Below are 23,765 nucleotides of genomic sequence, written 5' to 3'. Positions count from 1 at the left end.
AGCCCTATCCCAACTAAATGGGGTTCATTACATGGATCTTTGCTTTCCAATCAGATCTATTTAAGGCCATACTGGATACGAGGCCTAAGTCACACATATTTTTTATCACCACTTCTTCTAAGGTTATGTTAAGTCTGCCCCTAGCTCTGTTAGTTCCTTCAATCTTGATTAAATCTCTCCTCCACATGGGGGCAATTTAAGGCCTCTATTGAAAATGGTCGTGCCACATCAGACGACCTTCTCATAGCATATAATTTTCGGAACAACTCCTAAACCAACTCTAATGTGATCATTCCTTACTATATCCTTCCTAGTTTTGCCATAGATGTTTCGCCATAGATGTTTCGCATTTTCCATTTCATTTACTTAAATTGTTATTAAATAAGCACATATCCCCCCGACTTGAATCCAATAAAAATAATTATAAATAAAATTCCAACAAGATAAAAAGTCAACTCCCTAAGTTCAAGAACAAAAGCTGGACTTTTTGGGATATGTGAAACTTTCAACTTTTGAACATTGGGTTTTGTCAAATCTTAATTTGGAAAACCATTACCACAAAATAAAATATGTGGTAAAGTATTCATCTATTTTTATATTTAAGAATGCATATTCATTCAGAGCAATTTTGACAACATTTATTTGCACATATAATAGATGAATTAGCCAAAGATATTCAAGATGAGGCTCCTTGGTGTATGCTTTTTTATAATGATAATATTCTATCATGTTAGATGAGACAAAAGTAGGGACTAACATCAAGTTAGAAACATGGAGAGCAACTAAGTAGAACGAAGACGAAATATCTAGTGTGTAACTTTGGTCATGATCGGGTGGATGATACAGTGGTAAAACTTGATGAGAAGGAGATCCCACAAAGCGATTATTTTAAATACCTTCATTCAATCATCATAAACAAAAGGGTTGATATAGAGGATGATGTTTCCTCAAAGAATTAGATAAGGTGGAAGAAGGGGAGAGGTGCATCCAGGGGTCTTGTGTGATCAACAAACTCCTTTAGCTCAAAGGAAAATTCTATAGGACCGTCGAACAACTAGCTATGATGTATGACGCAAAGTATTGGGTTGTTAAGAAGCATTATATAGATAAATTCTGTGTAGCATAAATGAAGATGCTATGATGAATGAATGGCAAAACTAAGAAGGATAAGATAAGGAATGATCATATTAAACCCTATATGGGAGTAGCTCAAATAAATGATCAGTTATAATAAAGTCATTCAAGGTGACACGGCCACGTTCAACGGATATTGAAAGTGCCCTTATATGAAGAAGCGATTTAATCCAAATTGAAGGAATTAATAAAAACTAGTTGCAAATCTAAGATAACCTTAAAAGAAGTGGAGAGAAAGGATATGAATAGCTTAGACCTTGTATCTAGTATGGCCTCAAAGAGAGCTGATTGGAAGGCAAGAATTCATGTAGCCGACCCCATTTAATTGGGAGAAGGCTTGTTGCTCTTGTTGTTGTTGTTTGCACACACCAAATAAAGTTGACTAGGATATAACTCCTTCAATCTAGATCAGATTTAAGGAATTTGGATTTGTTGGAAAAATGGTTTTATGCTCTACCTAACACAAACAGTTTCATGTAAAAATAATAATAATAACAATAATAATAATAATAAATTAATAACAAAAGAACACTTGGCCAGTCAAACTTCTAAGAAAACCAAAAAAATCTCTAAACTGAGAGCATTTCAATTATTGATAGATCATATCATCTAAGAATAGTATAAACAAAATGCATGATTAGATATTTAGATATATCATGACAATGACCAATTCCGAGATCAGTATAAACCAACTGTCAGTTTTAATCAGTTCAAAATCACAGACGGCTTACTTGTTCAGTTATGTTGTTTCCTATTTCAGGACATACTATAGATAGTCTAGGTAGCTCAGTCCATAATCTACATTTTATGGAACCCTTTGCTAATCCAAAGGAGTCAATCATGTTGATCAATGTCCATGTAGTGGGTTTATGATAACAATGGCGCAATTGTAAACAAAATGAACTTCTAAAGGTTGGCATAATCAGAATACAAAAATCAAATAGAATCAGCAAAGTAGTGATTAGTAGTACAGAAGGGGAGGGGCAAACTTGGTAACAAGTAGAAGGAAGGGAAAGAAAAGAAAAAGAAAAAAAAAAAAGGGGAACACGATTTAAATTGGGATAGATGAAGCAGAGAAAAACTTCAGGTAGGATTCCAGTAGCCACCAAACTTTCCAGCCACATGAAAGGAAAACTATAATTTAAGCTAACATTCCATCAAATGCTTTGTTAAGCAACACAATTAATAAAAAGAGGGAAGATGGTAGGAAAAATTGGAAGTAATATTCCCAGAGAAAGCACATTTGTTGATGAAGCCAAAGAAAATAATCTGAATCTATCCAGATAATTGAGGAGTAGAATTGAAGTTCTTCAATTATCATGTAATTCGTGTAGCAGCGTCCACAGCAACCATCAGAAGGATATGAAACACACGTAAAATAACCATACTAATTTCTACAACCAACTCGCAGCAGGCAAAAAAGATTAAGTTTAACCGGAAGAGGGATGCAAGAAGTTAGCATGGCTATAACAAGGGCTTTGCATGCACAAGTAATTTCGTGCTTGTAACGAAAGTATGCCACAAAAGAAGCATTACATTTTGGGAGAAATAATGTGGATGCTCCCGCCAGATCCTCCTCCACCCCTGAGACCACCATTACCTCCATCGGCCACAGCAGTTCCATTAACCTCAAGCAATTCTCTTATATCCAACTTAATCCGTCCACCACCACCACCACCAAAGTCCTCTTCATTGCTAGTTGTACCGCCCTTGCTGCCATAGCTCCAAGGCCTCGAAAGAGATGACCAAGAGTAGGCATCACCACCCCACACATCGTCAGGTAACTTAGACTTAGTAGTCAAACAGGCAGCACCTCTGCCCCCATGGCCGCCACCTGCACCATCGACGCCTTGCGGAGTACCACTGGTCTGAGACGGAGGAGAGCCAGCCAAAGCTGTAGTATTGACTATAGAACCATGAAGCAATCTCGCGTTGTTCGCTGCCAAAATAAATGTCCCTGCCAAGATCGATGCATTCTGACCCAAACTAAAGTCTCCAGAAATGTTGATAGCAATTGAACACCCAGCAACGGGACAACTCACAGAAACGCCAGGAAGGATAAATAAACTGCCTTTCCCCTTTATGAATACATCATCCTCGAGCGTCAAACTGGTATAAAGCTTACAAGAGGAATTCAGCGAACCGATTCCGTGGAGATCTTCCTCACAAGAAACGGACGGAAGGTTTGGAGGTGGAGGCGATGGAGGCGGTGACGAAGGGGGCGAATAATCATGGTCAAACAAATCTAAATCGGAACGAACAATTGAGAAATCCTCCTTCAAAGCCGAAATCAAGCGAAATTGGGAGAAAAAGCAAGTGCCAATGAAGAAGATGAATCCATTGACGACGAACAGATGAAGAAGCCAGAAAGAAGCGCTTGCCATTCACGAGGATGGAGAATCATTACAGACGACACCCTTAAATTTGAAATTGAACCACAAACCCTCCCAACCACCAAATCAGAGCCCTAAATTCACATAGGTTGAAACAAACGCTCTGGCGAATCTCTCTCTCTCCTCAGTTTCCCTCCATTTCTCACAGTTATTCTGACATCGCTTCTCGAACCAAAAAACCGTACTATCGAATTGGCATACACCTATAAACCCGCGAAACAAAGATTTTCTCCTGCGGCTGGTTTTTTCTCTCTCTCTCTCTCTCTCCCCTGTGCTTGTCTACATGGGATGGGTCAAAATAACGGTTTTGGTTGAGGCTGGGGCATGGGATCGGACGCAGGCATGACGCGCACAGTGGGCTAAACTAAAGAGCTGATTTTTGTGGAATCCGAATCACCTCCCGTTTGAAGTTTTTTTACGACATATTTTGTGTGGAGGACAAAATGTGAAACTCACTGAGGTCCTGTTTCACATTTATTTTATTTTTTATAACCGTTTTGAAATCATTTTATTGAGTATAAATATAAACCTCAGTACAAAATGTGTGTTAAAAACAGAGCACAAGCATCTTGGGTTGAAATATGAGATGGTCAATCTCTCCTCATTCATAGGAAAAACCTGAAATGATGGCTTGAATTTGGCTTTCATCTTCCGACAAACATTTTGTTTGGTATAACAAAGTCAAGAAAGGTGTGTTTTATTTGGAAGGTTGTACCTGTTGGGAGTAAGCATGTTTAATGGTTGTATCTATTGGAGGCAAGTAAGGATATTTTGTTTTGCTGGAGGAGCATACCAAAACAAGGCAACGAACTTTGGAAATGTATGATTTGTTTGGAAAGAAGTAGGTAACTCTTGCAAGATACCACTATGAAGGGTTGCGTTATGTGTGTGTCGGAGGTAAGAGTATTATAGTCTAGTGAAAAAACATACCATAATTGTTTTGTATTTCACTTTTATATGGTAGTATGATATGATATGATCTGATGATGATATGATTGGCCAACTAACTCTTATGAAGAGTTGGTTGTATGTTTTAACATTCAAAAACAACTAATAATTTCAATCTATCCGAAGACATCCAATAAATTTACAACGAACCTTTTGTAAGGATGATATGGACAAGTAAATAAATTATCCAAAAAAAAGTAAAGAGCAACAATTCTTCTTTTTTTTTCGTGTATTTTTCATGATGTCCCCTTAAGTGGGGGCTAAATTCCTGATTGCCCCCTTATATGCCAAATATCTCACAGCACATCTTCTCTAAACATATCCCAATATTCCGAGTTACTCTTTTTAGACCTTTGAGTATGAGTTGTAAATTGTCTAAAATGCCGTTGTTTTTGTCTAAATACCAAATTACACTCTAACTCACTTGAGTGATCCAAGCCTTTGGTGAACCTTTGAGTACTCACCCTTGTTCATTCCCTAAAATGCCCCCGGTTGTCCCACATCGCGGGCAACCACCACACCTTACCCGATCTAACTCACTTGACGGTTCTGACCCAACACTAGGGTGAAAAACACTTTTGGAAAAACCCAAAAAAAAATCATTCTAATCTTACCCGTGGGTCCCACGTATCGTGGCAGACAGTCGGGGAATATCTCTACCCCAACGGGGTGAGGATCCAAATTCCCCACCTTCCCCCTGCCGGCAATCAATCCATAAGTTTCTTCTCCAGTCTCTGTCTCTCTATGCCCCATGATGGGTTTAAAGCCGCAAGCAATGGTGGATTGCCAAAGCAGAGAGGGTGTGTCTGGATGGTGGGAGTCCCAAATTACTTGATACCCTAAGACCAACAAATCGTCCCATTTAATCTGAGAGTTTTGTTTTTTAATCTCAAATTTTACATCAGATTGAGCTGAGATTGGGATTGGGTTTGAGTTAGGGTTTTGAGAGGAAGCGAATAATCATATATGGAGCAATTTTTTCTATGGTTGAATTTTCAAAGGACAGACGAATAGAAACCCTAACAAATGATCGGAAACAACAGGCAGCGATGGATGAATTTTTCTTTTCTTATAGAGCTTCTTCATCTCTCCCCTATTCTGCTTCTTTGAAATTGAAACAAATTTACACTTTTTGATGAGGAACTGGCATTTCTAGCAAACTACCTCAACAACAAATTGGCAATCACATAAGAAGTAGAAGAGGAAGAAATATATCGCCTTCCTGACCCGGCTGACAAATCTATCTATGTAGCTGAAAGCTTCATTTTCAGGAAGGAAAAATAAGATTCTCAAGATTTAGCAGAAGTGACTTGAAGACATTGAAAACTTAATCTTCTTCCCAAGCTCGTTCAACTATACATGGATGATTCTTGCGAAACTACTCTTTGCCTTCAAATCCTCAATCCAAAGTAATAGGCTTCATTTATTTTCATAAACCATACAGCATCCATCATATCCATTATCCGATAACAAGATAAATTTTGAACTTTTCCAGTAGAAGACTCCTGTGAGTGAATCCAAAGCTTAGATAATATCCATAACTTTCCCGACTAAATACAAAATATCAAACTCATATTTCCATTTTCAAGTCTCTTTTTAATCGCTCTCAAAGCATCCCGGTTGAAGATCCCAAACACGCACAAGACATTTGTTTATGGGAGAGGACAGATTCGCGGTGAAGATCAATTTCAAGAAGGGGGTGAAGCTACTCAGGATTGATTAAACTGACTGATCACTCGGTGTGGTTCCCAGCAAGGGAAGGTGGGGGTGGTTGTCGGGTGATGTGGGTTTCCGGACGGGTATGGGAAAAAGATGGGTGAAGGGATTCTCCTTTCACCTACCTATGGTTGGGTACCTTAAATTAACTGAGAGTATTCTTGTTTTTACACACAAATGAGGGTATTTTAGACAATTTGCAATCCACATTTAAGGGTCAAAAGGCTTGATCATTAAGAGGGATAACCTGCAATATTCGTGTTTGACTAAAAGAGGCATTGTGCAATAAAATGCACATAAGGGGATAGTCACGAATTTAACCCTCACTTAAGGGGCCGCGGTGTAAAAAGCTCTTTATTTATTTATTTGTAAAGAAGGATGAACTGTTTTGAGTGCTTCATTTTTAGAGGAATGATCAGCAGAGGCAGAGGCTTAACATCTTGGAATGCAATGCTTAGTGGGCATGCGATCAATGTGTGTATGATTGAAGTAATCAATTTTGTTAATGAGATGATCGGAATGGGCTTCAAAACGGATGGGGTCACCTTCATTGCGTTGCTTTGGGATGTAGCCATGTTGGTCTCATGGTTAAGAGACGTAAGTTATTTGACAGAATGGGGAGAGATTGTGGAGGAGTTTCATCACCAATTGTACAACATTATGCTTGTTTGGTGGATCAGTCAAACAAAGAAGAGAGACACACTTGGTCAAACAAACCTCATATTGGAGAGATGGAGTGTAAATGGATTGGATAGTGGTAATATCATATCTGTATTCTATTATTTTAGGAAGGATTCGGATAATATCTTATTGGTTTTCAGACATATTCGAATGATAGTCAAACAATTGTTTTTTTTTAAGTAAGTTATTATAAATTGATATGAATATAAATTAAATACACTTGTTGACATTTTACTATTTTATTTGTGATGGTTAGATTTGAAATTTAAGAATTTAGTAAGTTAGGATTTTCTTGGTTACTTGAGTCTGGAGATTTCAAATCTATAGAGTGGTTCATAAAATTAACTGTTTAGTTAACTTGAATATGTGGAATGAAATCTATAAATTCATCTTAATTTTGTAAATAAGCAAATGTTTAGTGGTTTTATAGTAGGGGTGAAATCTATATATTCACATTTTTAGTGTAAAAATGTGAATCCCTAGATTTCGTGAATCCAAGGAATCACACAACCATATGGGTATAACTTCTCATTTATGAATATAGAAATTTGAAATCTTTGGATTCATGTAATCAAATAGGCCCTCAATTATTTTAGTAGAAAACTTAGAAAGACAGTCACATATCTCAAGTGAAAAACTTATAAAAATAAGTAAAACAAATCCAAGTAAGTAGTGAATTGGATAATTTTATCGGATGGATAATAATAGGTAGGAGAGGGGTATGCTATATCCACATCCTATTCGGACAGATTCGAATACCCCTTAAAGGACGTGGAAGAGAATTCAAAAACGGATTTTGGTTATCTATTTACACCCTTAGAGAGAGACTAAGTGAAGCAAAGAAGATTTGACAATTGGAAAGTAATTCAATTTGATTAATTGTTAATATCTTGATTAATAGAGATTTTTAAGTATCAATTTCCATTATCGTTTTCTAATAATTTTTCATTTTGATATACCAAATTTATTTTTCATTTTATAATTTATTATAGACAAAAGTCACCAAATTATTTTTTATTTTTGACCAAAAATAAATTGTTGTAACCATTTCTTTTGAATAAGTATAATAGAGAATGAGAATTGGTAAAAAAAAAACCCAAATAATGAGTTCTATTAATAAGAAGAAAGAGAAACGCTCCTAAATTTGAAGCCTAACATAACCCTGACCCTAATCCTTGAAGCTGATGGATGAGGAGCCTATATAGTTTCCCCAAAAATTTCCAGGTGAAGATTTCAGGTTGTCAATCTACTGGAGCGATTTCAGGTTGTCAATCTACTGAAGAAACTGTTTGAATTTGACAATCTGTTTTTCTTCTTGCATGACAAGATCTTCAGTTCTACCAAAAAAAAAAAAAGAGACAAGATCTTCAGTAGCTGGCTGGTTTTCAGATCAAATGCTTCCAATTTACCATAGTTAGCTACTTTTAGAGAAATTAGATCTGCTAGCAGTCTAGAATAGTTAGCTTTTGAGCAAATATATGAACTCATCTTTTGTTCACCAACTTCTTAGTCAGATCTAACTTACATGTCACATCAGCGTTATTTTATTTCTCCTTTTTTCAAGTTGAAATTTGGGATATTTGACAAAGTGCTTTTGCTTAAGCATCAAATCTTTGAAATTTAACATTCGTAGTTAATTAAAGATGAAAAAATGGAACAGTAAATAAATTACTTTTTTTAATTATTATTTAACTTTCATAGAGAAATACATTACCTTTTTTACAGAGAAAAACTATAGATATATAGGATAGCTTATTGAGAATACATTTCAGGGAGCAGGAAGGGGGCAGGAGAGATGACAACAACTCAAACTCTGCATCAAGGTCTGCTCAAGTTCTAGTAATTTCTCCTCCAATTTGCATGTATAGAGCTCACCATCTTAGCTTTGCGGGAAAATACTGCAACAAATTGATATAATTAGAAAAAACACAAAGCAAGAAAAATGGCAGAGAAAAGTCATTTCTACGAATAAAGGTTGCTTACCTTCTCAATGAGGGACATATAGTAAGGTTTGACCTTCTCAACATCAATTCTAACCTTACTTTTGCTGTAAAGATCATATTTGCTGTATATGTATATAATATAAAAGTGAGGTAAAGGGCTGTAAAAAATGCTCAATCGAAAATGGTCATTTTGGGTCTGGACTCCGGAGGAGAGGGGATCTTACTTGAAGATTTGAAGCCACTTCAAATTCTCAAAATCCTCTTCATTCATCAAGTGTGTATATGCTCCACATCTATGCAAAGCTGCAAAATTACAGTTTGAAGATTAGTTTTTAGATTATTAGAATACCAAAGAACATTAATGTATTATTAACACACTTAGAATCTTACGGTAAAAGGAATGGTATCGAATGATGAACAGTGCAGCTGAAGGTAGAGTTGTGTTGTTCTCCTTTGCCACCTGCATTGATAATCCATAGTTAGATTTAACTAATTACTTTTTTTTTTGAAAAAAGTAATTACTTTTCTTAATTGTAAACAAAAATCCAAATCTGGGTTCAAGAGGAATACCATGCACATGTAGTCATCATGGCCCCAAGACATCATGACATTGTTAAGGCCACATCCTTCCGAGTAAAGTCCAGACTTCGTATTGTATTTTGGATTGTAGTAATCGGAGTTTTCCTTGAAATACTGTAACAAAAACAACGAAATGATAAGAAATGAATTCAACCAAGTGATGTGCTTGTAAAAAAAGTTCAAATCGAGTTAACAAAATATGAAGTTTGTGAGATTTTAACCTTATAATGAACACATGATTCATCAAAAGCACATCCAACTGGGTGTGTATCACCTGTTGTAATAAGAAAACAGTGAGAAAATTAAAACAAAAAAAGCAGAAGAGTGCTTAAATTTCCTCATGAATAGGTTTGATTCTCACCCACTACAGCCCATTGAGGGAGTGCTCCAAAGCTCGGGTGAAGAAGGACCTTCCCAAGATCTGAAAGCCAATTAAGAATGATTCACATTAATTGTTGCTTAATTACATTATTAGTTCGTTAATTATGCATCATTAGAAAGAAAAAAAAAAGGGTTGGTATGTGTAAATACCATGGATAAGACCAGTGAGATGAAGCCAATCTTCATTAGGATAATCTTTCCTGATTGCTTCAGCTGTCTGAAGCAGGTGTTCAATTTGAGGCTCATCCAGATCAGGGTCGCTTTCATCGACGAACTCGTTAAGAAGCTCACAGCATTCCCAAATGCTCATCTCTACTCTGTTGAGTTTTCCATACTCCTCTCTCATTTTCTTGACCTGATGAATTAATGAAAATTAGCTCATGAGAATCTAACCTCAGCTTCAAATTTCAAAGTCAGTTTTCAATGTCTTACAAAATCAAATGTTTGGTTGATGTGATTCTGCTTGTAAAATTCCTCGACTGTCTTTTTTCTTTCACTCTCTGCATCGTAATCCCTGTTACAACAGATTTCAGTTAGCTTTTCTCAGCAGCTAAATTTTTTTGAAACAAACTCAAATTTAGTCACGTGTATGCATTTTTTAGGGCACAAAATCGGATATGTATCTGCCAACTCGGCGAATTACTAATTTACTAGAGGAATAGAGGATATGATATCAGCATGGGATCTACATCAATTATTCAATTACATTCAAAATAAAAAAAATGAGCACAGTTTTGGTGTCTGTATCGGCTGACGCAGTCAAACAATGAGCTTTTCTGAAATTTCCTGGCGTCCCCTCGGTAAGAGGAACTGAAGATCACTTGCAGAAGAAACGACGATTCCATGCAATCGGAGAAATGAAATCTGCTTATAAAATACAAAGTGCAGGCACACATTGGTCGGAAAATGGATCAAGTTAAAGAATTGAATAAAAATACCTGAATGTTTGGCCAAATGAGTTGGATTCAGGCACCACAAATCCACCATCAAGAACTAGCTCGTTGGTCTCTTCATGGACATTCTTATCCTGTTCTTGATTTTCTGCTAAAATATAACCAGTGTCACGATTAAAAGATTCAAACACAGAGAGAATTTGTTCTAATTTAAGAACGATCAGAAAAACTTACCAAGCACAGGCTGATCGACGATGACTGTCATTTTCACAGGAAAATGGATCGAAATGCAAACGAAAAGCAACAGGGAATACCCAAATCGAAAAGAAACAAGAGAAACGCCGAAAACTATATGGAACAACTTGAGTGGAAAGTGTTGAGGAGGGGTATTTATAGGTTGAACGATCCGTAGTCCTTCCTTGATATTTGGAAAGGTATGTGTCCTTCATGAGAAAATCGAAGCTTCCCTTTTAGATTTTTCATCTTATTACAAGTTACAACAAAAGGATATGGGCAGCGCGATATCAGGAAAGGATTTGGTAATAAACAGACTTGCATGTTAAAGGCTTCAAGGTTACCTCAAAAAGAAAAAATGTTAAAAGGCTTAAAGGTGGTAACAGATAATTTCCAGAATAGACAACCAATCATGATCCCGATTTCTATGTCTACGTTTCAACCGTTTCGAGCCGGACCTAGTCAGAATGACGTGGAATTCTCATCGTAATTCTAAACCCTTCGAACAGATCAAAACCGGTCGGACCAGTCAAAACCTATAAATAAAACCTGTCTGTTAGACAGCCTATTGAAAAGCAAAAGACAAGGTCAGCCTTATCGGTTCACTATGGCATGAACCGGCCCAGACCCGTAAAGAACCACGCATGGATTGGCTGCCTTCATTGTCACATGGCTTTCATGAGTTGGTAAGGTCAGCGGTCAGCTAGCAGCTACGATACGGTGAATGTGGGACCCGTATGACGTGGAATCCAGTCAATGCCGACGACTTGATCTGCAAAGTAAGTAAGTAACTTTTGTTTTATTTGGGGATAATAAATTAAATTTATTAATTCAATAAATTAATTAATTACAGCTGTGAGACCTGACATGGTACTTCTGTTATTCTGTAAGCCGTGAGTGTCACTGTCCTTTTACTTTTTGGTAAATGACCGTAAGTGTCCTTGAAAGTAAGAAGGGTTAAGAGCAGGTAGAATCATGGAAAATGTGGGAAAATATCGACGACGCGTATGTGGAAACGACAGAAAGGGATAGTGGAACGGTCATCCGCGTGCCACGTCTTTGATGACACATCCAAAAGACAACAGTGGGGTCCAGTCTTAATATCTTCTTCTGTTGGGCCAGGGCTGCTGACTGTGCAGGAGCGGAGAACTGGGGGAGGTCACTTGGTATGTGGCGGGCTTGATTTGGGATTGTACCAGTGGGAAATGTGATCTGATTACTTTATATTCTAATCCGGCAATTGTAGTTGGTGGGTTGCACATTCTTATTGTGAGTTGAAGAGTAGATGAATCGAGGTAGGTGGATCTGAACCGTACAAAAATAATATACGGGACCACCTAGTTGATTTGCATGCACGACATCTGGTCGATTGAGCGTTGCCACAAGAAGCAGCCAAACCCTACCAGCTGGCCTGGTCTGAACTGCATTGAACGAACTTGTCTGCCTGTATACCACGTTGACGGTGGAGTTCGGATCTTCTACTTGATAAGAATAATAGTAGATTGTGCTACTTCTCACCTTTATCTAACACACATTTAAAAAAAAAAACCCAATTCAGAGACCATCAAAGGTGTTGTAGAGGGAGTCTAGATTCTTTATTCTATCAAGGTTAGTTGTGTGTTCCTCATATACTTCTTTATTATATATTAGGACAGAGATACACTGTGGTCCACTTCTAATTCATTTTGTACACTAAAATGTAAGTTTTGCCTTTAATATATGGTGAAAAAGTATGAAAGTATTGGGTTTAGATGTCTTGTATTCTATGAGTTTATGTAATTATAGTTTTTGTTGTATTTATAATTGAAATTAAGTTAGTATTATTTAAAATTATAATTAGTCCCGAGATAACATAGGGAATAAAAGCAAGCGTAAGGTATCACCATGTAGATGTGAAATTTCTTGGAAATAATAGACTCTCTTTTTTATCTTGGTAGATATAAGCAATGTTTTGATGAACCGCATTAAATCATTTTTGTGTATTTTCCTTCTATTTCTTCTTCGTTTGTGTTTGTGCATGTGTATCCCAAAGAAAGAATAAAAATTCCTAAAGAATTCAGAGTTAAGTAAAGTAAGACCTCTTTTTCAATTTAGGTGCTGGAAAAACATAATAAAAGCACAATCTTCTAGAAAATAGAAAGATGAGGACGTAGGCAGCTCCACTTGTTTACTTCATTGAACAATATATTGTTCAGCTCTTGAAATCGGTACCTCTCTTCCTCCGTCATCAATTCCCTATCTAGGCGATAAAATCCTCCATTTGATCTCTCATCCCTCGATTCGAAGGCAGCCCTTGGGCTGTATTCTCTTATTCCCAAAGCCCTATTTAGTGCGTGAGTGGAGCCAGCCTCAACTCTCTCCCCCTATTGCACCTCATATCTCTTTCTCCTATGCCTATCTTCGTGGGCGAGCAAGATGTCCCAATCACGCGCTCGGCTCCCTTCTCGGCTGCTTTTTCGTATTTGAAAACATGGCTAAAGGATAAGGTTCGTGCTATTTGATTCATTAGTGCGAAATGGCCACTGAGCTTGCCGTTCTTACTACATTATTGGCTGGCCTATTTGATCTGGATCCTATTGACTCATATGGAGAAGGACTAGCACTTTCCGGAGAGCTTACCTAGGCCCCCTAGTTTTCTTCGCTGTCTCCGGCGTTCTTTTTCTCTCAAAACCCCCATCCACTCTCGCCGCCCCCGGTCTCGTGCATGTTGAGCCTATATTGGTACTAGCCCGGACCAACCTCACTCTCTCTTTCTGCGTGCACTGAGAAGGTTCTACAAAATAGGCGCAATGCATAGAAATTTCAAGACCTATCTAAGAAAGTCGGTAAACATAGGTCGCAAACTAATGTATAAGAAGGATGATCGGGCCAATATGCTTGTGAAGATGTACTTGTCATGGTTTTCGCTAAGTAAATGATCAATCCATACAAGAATTTTCTTTGAGTATATCTCGATTTAGATCAAAAGTCCGATCAGGAAAGGGAAGATATTTGGGGAGGAAGAATTAAGAAACTTATCAACTACGTTTTTCCCATTGACACTTGTGTCAAATAATTTGTGACTTTATTATTACTTTTCAATGATGATAATATTATCATTTTAGATGTGTATTTAAAAAAATATGATAATACCATGATGAGTCAAAGAAAAAAGTGTATTTTATAAATTTAGTTTAGAAAAGAATAATGTCACCATACGAGACAAAGATAATAGATGAATATAGAGACTAAAACATAAAAAAGGTATAAAGAAGTGCAATGATGAGCGTGTTTTGATATAGATTGATAAGCCAGATTGTGTTGTGTCACATTCAAAATGTTTAATATTGATATCTATTAAAAGTGCTCCCAATTGTAGGAGTTTAGTTGTTGCAGTTATGGGTTATCTTGTCTTGGCTATTAGGAATTTATAGTTGATCCAAATGGTTGTGAGTTTTGTGACATGTATTCCTTTTTATTGTGCTATCCTCATGCCCTCTAATAATCTGGCAATGATTCCCTTGGTTGCATCTTCCTCATAGATGAAGATTTCGATCGCCCCTTCTCAGTGCATATTTGTATTGATTAGGCCCCAACTGCACCTATTCTAGTTTGTCGCCGATGAAAAAAATCCTACACACATAAAAATTGTATCATGTTTGATTTTCAAGTTTTTAGCTATCTTACAAATACAATCCAAATGAGTATGATATTTACAGTCTAGACTCAAGATATCATTGGTGCTGTGAGGATGAAAATGTAAATCTTGCATCCATTTATTAATGTAGTTAAGGACTAACATAGGATTGAATTGCATTTTTCTAAAGACCACCTCGTTATTAACCAAATAGACATAAACTAGTTTATTTGAGGTTTATCAAGTTATAATTTGTAAATAAAAATAAATGCAAATATCAATCAAATTGTGATGGGATAGTCTATCCACTCGCAGGCCAAAATGTCTTGTGGCCCAAATTAGCCGAGCCCAATCACAATCAACAAATAAAAGCCAAACAGATTCATTGCGTCAGCCACATAGAATAGACAAAGAGTTAGCCCTGTCCAATGGGCCAATTTCTCCTTAACGGGAACCTTGCATGCACAAGACCCTTAAAATACATTTGAATTTTGAGGTGACAACTATATAAAAAGACAAGAGTAAATACTACAAATTTTGAACAAGTTGAAGCAAAATATTTTCTGGGGTATTCACTGCCAACTCATCATTGATTAAAAAACAAATTATATATGAAAAAACTATAATGATTGAACTAGATTGTCTTTCAAATTTTCACTCTAAAATGTTTTCAAATCAATTAGTTGAAGACAAATTTATTTTAAATTTTAATGAAATTGAAAAAAATAATTGAAAACAACAGGAAGAGAGAGACCATTCAATGGCCCTGATCGTAAATATCATTGCGTGTGATTCTTTTGGGTTATTCTGGTATCACTTCTCATTCTCTATTTTTCCTATTTAGTTGATTTGCATGCACAATAGTTGGTCAACAGAACGTTCCAGTTGTGGCATAAGAAGTAGCCAAACCTTACCAACCAGTTTAGCCTAGTCTAATCTTCATCGAACAAATTTATCTACCTGTATACAAAGGTGAGGGTGGAGTTTGGATCTTTTACTCAACAAGAATAATAGTGGATTTTGCTCTTCTCACCGGGTTCAACTTTAGTTAATGCGCAACACTATGCTACCAACGGCCAAGAGCCAAATCTCGATGCTCCATCTAACTTTTGACCACTTGTGAAATGGATGGTCGAGATCAAAATTCAACTTCAACCGTTTGCAGCAAATGCTGCGCATTAAATGCACAACATTCAGGTCACCCCTTCTCACCTCTCTCTAATACACATTTAAAAGAAGAACCCAATTCAAATAACCATCAAGGTGGAGTAGTGGGAGTTTGGATTCTTTATCTTATCAAGGTTTTGTGTTTCTTTTATACCTTTCTAGTCTATATTTAAAAGGAGACTCACGTGAAGCTCACTGGGAGGTCCATTTTTAATTCATTTTGTCAACATTCAGGGAGATAGGTTCTATCTCTAATATATGGTGGAGAAGTATGAAATAATATAAATCTTTATCTTGATGGATAAAAAAAACAAAAGAGTTAAAGTAAAAGTGAGACTTCTTTTTTAATATGGTGATAAAAAATATAACAAAAACACAATCTTTCACAGAATAGAAAGATGAAGATGAAGATGAAGATAGTAGAAATATGACCTCAGTGATGTCTCAATTGGCAGTAGTAAAACCTACAAATTTGTAATCAATGATCAATCCATACAACAATTTGCTCAAGTATATCTCGATATAGATCAGAAGTCCGACCAGGAAAAGAAAGATATTTGGGGAGGAAGAAAAATAAACATATAACTAGGTTTTTTTTCTATTGACACTTGTGTCAAATAATTTGTGGCTCTATTAGTTACTTTTCAATGATGATAACATCATAATTTTATATGTGTATTTAAAAAATGATGATAATAAGGTGATGAGTCAAAGAAAAAAAAAAGTATTTTATTAATATTGTTTGGTAAATAATAATGTCACTCTATATAGGGGACAAAGAAAATGGATGAATATAGAGACCAAATATAAAAAAATGCATAATTAATATACTTTGAAGGCAAGTTCAACCTCAATACCTTTCTTGGGACCCATAACCAACTCTCGGCAGTCTCTCCCTATCAAAAAAATAGTCTTTTGGAATACCATCTCTATCTTTATATTGAAAAACACATTTAAATTTTATTTATTTATTGAAACAAAGTAAATTAACAATTACATATGTTCGAACTAGTGAGATGCATTCAGTAGTATGTGCAATGATGAGCGTGTTTTGACATAGATTGCTAAGCCAGGATTGTGTTGAATGACATTCAAAAGGTTTAATATTGATATCTCCTAAGAGCTCTCCCAATTGTAGGAGTTCAATTGCTTCAGATATGGACCATCTTGTCTTGGCTATTGGGATCCAGTTCTCCCGTTATTGGCAGTTGCGCTAAATGGTTGTGACCTGTATTCCCTTTTACTGTGTTGTCCTCATACCCCCTAATAATCCGGCAATGATTCCTTTAGTTGCAGCCTCCTCATGGTTGAAGATTGCGATCACCCCTTCCCAGTGCATACTTGTATTGATTAAGCCCCAACCACACCTAGTCTGGATTTGTTGTCGATGAAAAGAATCCTACACACATAAGAATCGTATCATGCTTGATTCTCAAGTGTTTTGCTATCATGCAAATACAATCCAAACGAGTATGATGTTTATAGTCCAAACTCAAGATATCCTTGGTGCTATGAGGATGAATATATAAATCTTGCATCTATTTATTAACATAGTCAAAGACTAATATAGGATTGGGTTGCATTTTTCTTAAGACCACATTATTCCTAACCTTCCAAATACCATAACAAGTTATTAAACAAATGGACATAAACTAGTTTACAGAGGTTTTCAAGTTGTAAATGAAATTAAATGCAAATATCAATCAAATTGCAGGGTAATGCATCCACTCGTATGCCTAAATGTCATGTGGCCCAAACTCGCCGAATCCAATCACAATCAACAAGCAAATGCCAAACAATTCGCTGCCTTGGCCACATTGAGTACACAATGAGTCAGCCCGTGTCCAGTGGGCCAATTTCTCCTTAACAAGGACCCCTACATGCAATAGACACTAAAATACATTTGAATTTTGAAGTGATAACTATAGAAAAAAAAAATACTACAAATTTTGAACATGTTGAAGCAAATTATTTTTTGGGTATTCACTGCCAACTCATCAAAAAACAAATTATATATGAAAAAACTATAATGATTGAACTTAAGATCGTCATCCAAATTTTAGTCTGAAAGTTTTCAAATCAAATTAGTTGAAGATAAATTTATTTTAAATTTTAATGAGATTGAAAAAATTAGAAAACAACTGGAAGAGAGAGAGAGACCATTCAACGACCTTGATCGTGATTGTCATTGTGTGTAATACTTTTCGGTTATTTTGAAATCACTTCTCATTCTCTATTTTGTCTATTTAAAAGAAATGAAGACAAGAATTTATTTTTAGTCAAAATCAAAAAATAATTTGATAAATTTTATTCATAATAAATTAAATTTTATATGCCAAAATATATAACTGATAGAAGACTAAAAATTGAAAATAAATCATCAAGATTTGGGGGTGAGAGAAAGAAGAAAGAACAAGGTTTTCAGACAAAAAATGTATGTATACTATTATACCATCAAATTATAGTTAGATTTTAAATGGCTTGTAAAAAATGAATATAATAAAATTTTGATCTTTGAATTCATAATAAACAAAAAGTCTTATTATGGATTTTGGAAGTTTTTTTTCTTTTAAACAAAAATAAGATTTAAAATGAATATCAAACACAGCAATTAAAAATATTCAAAAAAAAAGTCAAAAACGAGAATGAGAATTAATACCAAAAAAGCCCTTTGTGTATATAACCCTTTTACACAAACCCTTGACTGTAAAAATGAAATCCTTAAAGCTAGAACAATTATCTTGTCAAAAGTCATGATTCTAATTACAAGAAAGTGAACCAAAAACAAAATTTCACAAAACTAACTCTTTAACTCTTGTAAAGAGGATTTGAACACTTCCATGGTTTCTGTCCGATAAAGAAAGAGGTTGACTGGAACTTCCCTAGTTTTGGGAAGCTACAAATCCAAATACTGGCTTAAACTATTCAGAACGTCCTCCTTCCTTAATTTTGTAAAGGCAGTTTTCTCTATCTTCCTAATCCACTCCTTGGTTACACGGAAAACTCTCCCTATCTCCTCAAGTGACTTGCATTGGCCATCCCAAAATCCATATCTTAACATGAGAACTTGTTTTTCTCTGGGATGCAAACCTTGAAGAAGCTCATGAATTTCTTGCCTCATGTGCTGCCTCATAAAAATTTCTCCAGGAGTCTTTGCTGAGGTATCTGCAGTAAATTCCTGCATTAAACAACAGAACACAGGTTACACCAGAAGGAACATTATATACATTTCCAGCATACAAGATCTAATACCAATGTAAGAAATGGCTAATGCCTTCAAAATAACATAAGCTGGTTTAAAAGCTTCTCATCTGAGATTGGATGTATAAGAAACTGATATTTGTAAACATTGTATGATCTTGAGAAATTGTAATGACAACTTATACTATATCTATATTAATATATAACTGGAGTATTTGAGGTTTATTTCTTTCAAAATTCCTTGCAATTACAACAACACAATTGTTGATCCACAAATTCATTTGGATTAATATATACATATTAATTCAAATTACATGAAGAAGCAAGACAGAAAATATAAATTATGTTGTATCCTATATTAGTCATATGTCTCTTTTATAATTCTTGAACCCACATGATATATTTACCAATCTTTGATTCTTTGGAACTTGATTAAATTCCTCTAGTTCATTTGATCAGAAATAGAAATGAAATAGAACCTGGTTTACCGTAAAGTTAGGATTCAAGCTATCTGCCACTTGCTTATTGATTGAACCAACATCTCTCAGGTATGTGCCAACCCGGATAATTTTAGCCACTGATAGACCAGTGATAGATGCAACTTCTTCATCACCTGGGTATCGTCCTCGGATTCTGTAAAGAGCCTTACGAGTTCTTTTTATCTGATTCATTTGCCTCTTTACTGATGTCTGTGAACACATAGGAAACAAAACACAGGCTAAATGCACACTGGTTTACATTGATGCTTAAGACAAAGAAGCCAATTTCTTAAAATTGAGAAGAATAGTATATACCGGCATTTGAATTCCTCCAGAACACTGTGAAACCAGGATTGACATTGATTTCCTGATCCAGTACTGAACATAGGTTGAAAATTTATATCCCCTTGCATGGTCAAACCTTTCTGCACCTTGAAGGACACCAATATTCCCTGCCTGTGAAATACACGTATACATACAAGGATATCTCAGTCAATAAGAAATAAATTCCTTGAGGAAGAAGTATGATATCCATCAACATTCCATAAACATCATCCCTCATGTTAACACCGATGGCACTTTGGTTCGTTAACAGGACTTTTCAATCAGTGGGCTATGCTTGAAAAGGATTACTCCCTTGAATGATGTTCAGCAAAGTCTTACTCCAAATACATGGAGTTGGCTAGATTACTCCTTTGCTACTATTCCATCCCAGCAAGGGATAAAACCTCCACCAAGTCATCAAACATTGAGAAGGGAATAGATTAGATATATAAACCAGTAGCTAGAAACACCATATGTATAAGCTTCTCTGCTGATTTTTTTCTTCTTCATCAGTTATCTGTTACACAATAAAGTGACAATCTTAAACTATCTTGGGGTCTCACTCCAAGATGACCATTGAGTTTTGAATACTCAGGATCTAGACATGGACTAAGCAGTAGCACTATTGCCCCTTGGGCTAGAAAACCTTCCATCAAACAAAAATGAAATCAAGACACATCTGACAAACCTGAATTAAATCTTTATAAGCCACCCCCATTCCTCGGTAGCTTCTAGCAATGTAGGAAACTAATGAGTGAGTACTCCTTATAAGCTTATCCCGGCAAAGCCAACCAAATTGTAAACGCTGCCGTAGCACTTTCTCATCAATCCCAAGGGCATCTGCCCAGCAGCTATAGCTGATAACTTGCCCTGTTTCCTTTTCCAAACTTGCTCTGACTCTTTCTAAGATGACTAACTCCTACAGAGATAGAATATGCTAATTAGGTTCTACAGCAACAAATACATTGATTAGCTTCTTTTTCAAGGCTGAAAAAAGAGAACACATGACATTGTACAAAAGCAGAATATTATACCTTAACACTCCTTGCCATTTCGGATTCATCCCTAGTGATTGATAGTTTTTTAACTCTTGAGCAATGAGGACGTTTTACGGTGGGAATAGAAGACTGTTGCTGACCATTCCAAATAGTTTTTGAGGATGATGATAGCATGGAATTCTTAGAGGCCAACTTCTCTCTACTCGAATTTCTTTCTTCCTTTTTTCTTGAGAGAACAACTGTATTACTCACAAAACCATCAATTTTTTCACCCACAAAATGGCCTTTGGAAATCTTTGTAGATGTATCAGGCACGTCAAGAACAATCGATGTCTTAATTGTCCTGGACAGACACATATGGAATACTTTTAGAGCTCCAAGCTTTTCTAGTAGCACCAGAATCTCTCTGTCCAGTCTTGCTAACTCTGAATTAACAAAGATATCTTCTATCTGCTCAATATTTTCCATTAATAGACTAAAACTTGATGTGCTACTCCCTTTTGAACTTGAAAGGTATGAATCTGCAGGCTCTGAGCATGGAATGCTGATATCTTCACTAGTATCAGAAAAGGTACTCTGAGCCTTGCCACCAACATTCATCTGAAACATAAAATGTCAGAATAAGAACTAAACGTTTCATTGTGTTTGTGTGTGTGTATGTGAGCAAGAAACGGATAGAGAGTGGACCTAACTGAGAAGCAACAAGTATATGCTTTCTGAGCATCTTTGTATGGTATCCCACTACCCTCAGGAGTGACAGACAGTGCAGGTACACTTGCTGATTCAAAAGAAGGATCTCTGCCCCCAACTGTGTTATTTAAAAGGTAGCAGTCAGTACGAAGAAAGATTAGAGGGATTTAAATAAATAATGCCTCTTGTAGCACACAGCAAGGCACTCCTGAGAATGCAATTTGGCAGTGATTTTAGACCAAAGGTTGCCACAAAAAAGAAGGTTGAGGTAGTGAAACATGTAGAGAGATCAAGCCAGACACTTCAACTCATAAAGCAACAATGCCCAATAAAGTAACATATGATGTATTTGAATCTTTGTTCATCATAAACATAAGGAATTAAGCTACTAGTGTGCAGACAAATCACATTGCACGAACTTACTCTAAATATAACTCAATTTGGAAAGGACTTATTCAATAATAATCTCTGTTCTTTTTTATAATGGTAATAAGTGTTTTCATGGGCAAATCAAAGTGGGAGGGTTGAAACTCCATTTAGAAAAACATTCATACATGTAGGAGAAAACAGTATGGCCAAAATCCAAGGCAATATATTTTGTGCAACTTGGATCCTCCACTGTACTTTTGCAGACTAAGGCTTTCAACTAGTAATTACTGTCCTTCAGAAGCTTGATCTTATTAGACTCTGAGCTTGAAATGACATGTACACTGATAAAACTTTACTAGCAAAGCTCAGCTATGTGCACCACCTGTCATATAAATGATCATGGCCCAATAAGGCACAGGAAAACGCACTATACATTGTTCACACATAGGCCATGGAGAAGAAGTGAGTAACTAATTGTCTAATTCTGTATCGGTTAAAGGAGTACTCTAGGATAAATAAAAGAAGTTTCAAAATGTGATTTGGAGGCATTCTAAGGAAGTGCCTTTCATCTCGCACCACCCAATGCAACTACTACCAATAAGTCTGACCACAGTAATTGTCCAATGAAAGCATAAATATAGAATCACCAATGTTATTCATTCTGCCTTAAGAATAAACCCACCCAAGACACCATTAACACAGATCAATGATCACTACAAGAAATGCCTCCTTATTTTCAGCCCCACAGGTATCCATTTCAGACATGCCGGACATGGTGACTTCTCTAACTAGTGTATAGTGTCTCCACTTCCAATGCAGTCTTCTCCTGCAGCGTGTAATTATAGGCGCCCAGGCCACAACTCCCATGGCAGTGACCACCACCCCAACTACTTCAGCACAGAAGGAAATTGTAAAATTAATAGTTAAGGTGCCAGACCCCTAATCAAGTAATCATCCTTAAACATGAGAATGTTTTGCCCAAAAAGGAAAAAACTATTCTTAATCACTGTCCAAACCCTGTTTGGCAGACCCTAATTCTATCTCTAATTCTACCTTCACCTCATTCTGATGCAGTTTATTCATTCTAAGTTTATATAATATGGAATGATAGATTGGTTAATGATTTTACTAATTCATCCAAAAATATATATGGAAAGCTACGTCTTAAGAAACCTATTTTACTTAATTCTTTGGCAGCATAGGGTAACATGAAACTCTGAGCTAAAAATGATCTAAATAAAGAATTTGCTGACACATTCATTGGGTATCTGAAATATATTCTCTGTTTTCTCGAGCAAACATTGACTATCCAAGGCATGACCATGATTCCGTGACAGAATTATAGAAGTCTGGAACGACAGAATGCTAGTACAATTTGCACAAACCCAAAGTTGTCAATTTATTTATTTATTGTTTATAGGAAGGGGTATCTGAGAGGAACTTACATGAACAAGAATGATTCCTAGTTGATCCACTGGTAAGGAGAGGAGACTTTGCTGGAAAAGCCCATTTCCAGTCCAGCCTGAAACCAATCCCCATCGTTTTTGCTTAAGCTGAGAAACGAAGCAATCATATCTAAGCAGGAAAAAGCTCAGCAGGAACAGAGCGTCTGGTAGTGGAAGAACCCAATTGGATATTTTGAGTCTCAACCTCCCATCTCCACCACCAATTTCCCATCTCAGAAGGTTGTTTTCGCCACCTGTATGGTATAACCATGGAACAATATATCGGCGAATTTCGCCGAGATTTCGGCGAAATTCGCCAAGTTCGCCAATGGGCGAAATAAAAAACACAACGAAACCGAGTTTCAAAATATCGCCGGAAAATCGTCGATTTTCCGGCGACTCGATTTTTTGCGAACATCAAAATTTCGTCGGAAATCGCTGATTTTCCGGCGAACTTCCGGCCCCCTTTATCTTCTGTCTACTCTGTGCTCTGGGTGGGTGGGAACTGAGAAACGACCAGAAGGCGGAGGAGGGAGTTGCAGGAGAGGAGTCTTCGGCTCCACCGAGATCCCGA

At 36.4% G+C, this 23,765-nt stretch overlaps 3 protein-coding genes across 6 annotated transcripts in view; all 3 read right to left on the bottom strand.

Moving 5' to 3' along the window:
* The window catches only part of LOC149021734 (uncharacterized), a 42,990-nt gene extending 39,046 nt beyond the window's left edge, over window positions 1–3,944 (bottom strand). Inside the window, exon 1 of the mRNA XM_089149931.1 lies at window positions 2,671–3,944. Coding sequence (XP_089006057.1) covers window positions 2,671–3,518 — 848 coding nt within the window. The 5' untranslated portion in view covers window positions 3,519–3,944. The remainder of the gene's footprint in view (window positions 1–2,670) is intronic.
* Window positions 3,945–8,510: 4,566 nt separating this feature from the next.
* LOC149021733 (putative inositol oxygenase) lies at window positions 8,511–11,275 on the bottom strand. 2 transcript variants are annotated; one of them, XM_089149929.1, is made up of 11 exons: window positions 10,903–11,275; window positions 10,714–10,819; window positions 10,208–10,289; window positions 9,926–10,130; window positions 9,756–9,815; window positions 9,616–9,668; window positions 9,386–9,508; window positions 9,206–9,275; window positions 9,040–9,118; window positions 8,856–8,937; window positions 8,511–8,770 (listed from the first exon to the last, which is right to left on the bottom strand). In XM_089149929.1, the coding sequence occupies exons 1-11, from the start codon at window positions 10,931–10,933 to the stop codon at window positions 8,744–8,746; spliced, it is 918 nt and encodes a 305-aa protein (XP_089006055.1). In that variant the 5' UTR covers window positions 10,934–11,275; the 3' UTR covers window positions 8,511–8,743. The 2 variants fall into 2 exon arrangements, with proteins under 2 accessions (XP_089006055.1, XP_089006056.1); XM_089149930.1 differs by having other exon boundaries at window positions 8,515–8,770; window positions 10,714–10,816; window positions 10,903–11,273.
* Window positions 11,276–18,331: 7,056 nt separating this feature from the next.
* SIGC (RNApolymerase sigma-subunit C) lies at window positions 18,332–23,427 on the bottom strand. 3 transcript variants are annotated; one of them, XM_089149926.1, is made up of 7 exons: window positions 23,192–23,427; window positions 21,380–21,495; window positions 20,724–21,287; window positions 20,378–20,608; window positions 19,681–19,821; window positions 19,366–19,575; window positions 18,332–18,863 (listed from the first exon to the last, which is right to left on the bottom strand). In XM_089149926.1, exons 1-7 carry the CDS (start codon window positions 23,283–23,285, stop codon window positions 18,582–18,584), a joined length of 1,638 nt encoding a protein of 545 aa, XP_089006052.1. In that variant the 5' UTR covers window positions 23,286–23,427; the 3' UTR covers window positions 18,332–18,581. The 3 variants fall into 3 exon arrangements, with proteins under 3 accessions (XP_089006052.1, XP_089006053.1, XP_089006054.1); XM_089149927.1 differs by having other exon boundaries at window positions 19,375–19,575; XM_089149928.1 differs by lacking the exon at window positions 23,192–23,427 and having other exon boundaries at window positions 21,375–21,464.
* Window positions 23,428–23,765: the final 338 nt, after the last annotated feature.

This window comes from Hakea prostrata, chromosome 3 (genome assembly GCF_041222555.1).
Source record: "Hakea prostrata isolate BN-2017 chromosome 3, UWA_Hpros_2, whole genome shotgun sequence".
Classification (NCBI taxonomy): domain Eukaryota; kingdom Viridiplantae; phylum Streptophyta; class Magnoliopsida; order Proteales; family Proteaceae; genus Hakea; species Hakea prostrata.
The sequence above is the reverse complement of the archived record's forward strand: the minus strand, read 5'-3'. Positions and strand labels throughout refer to the sequence as shown.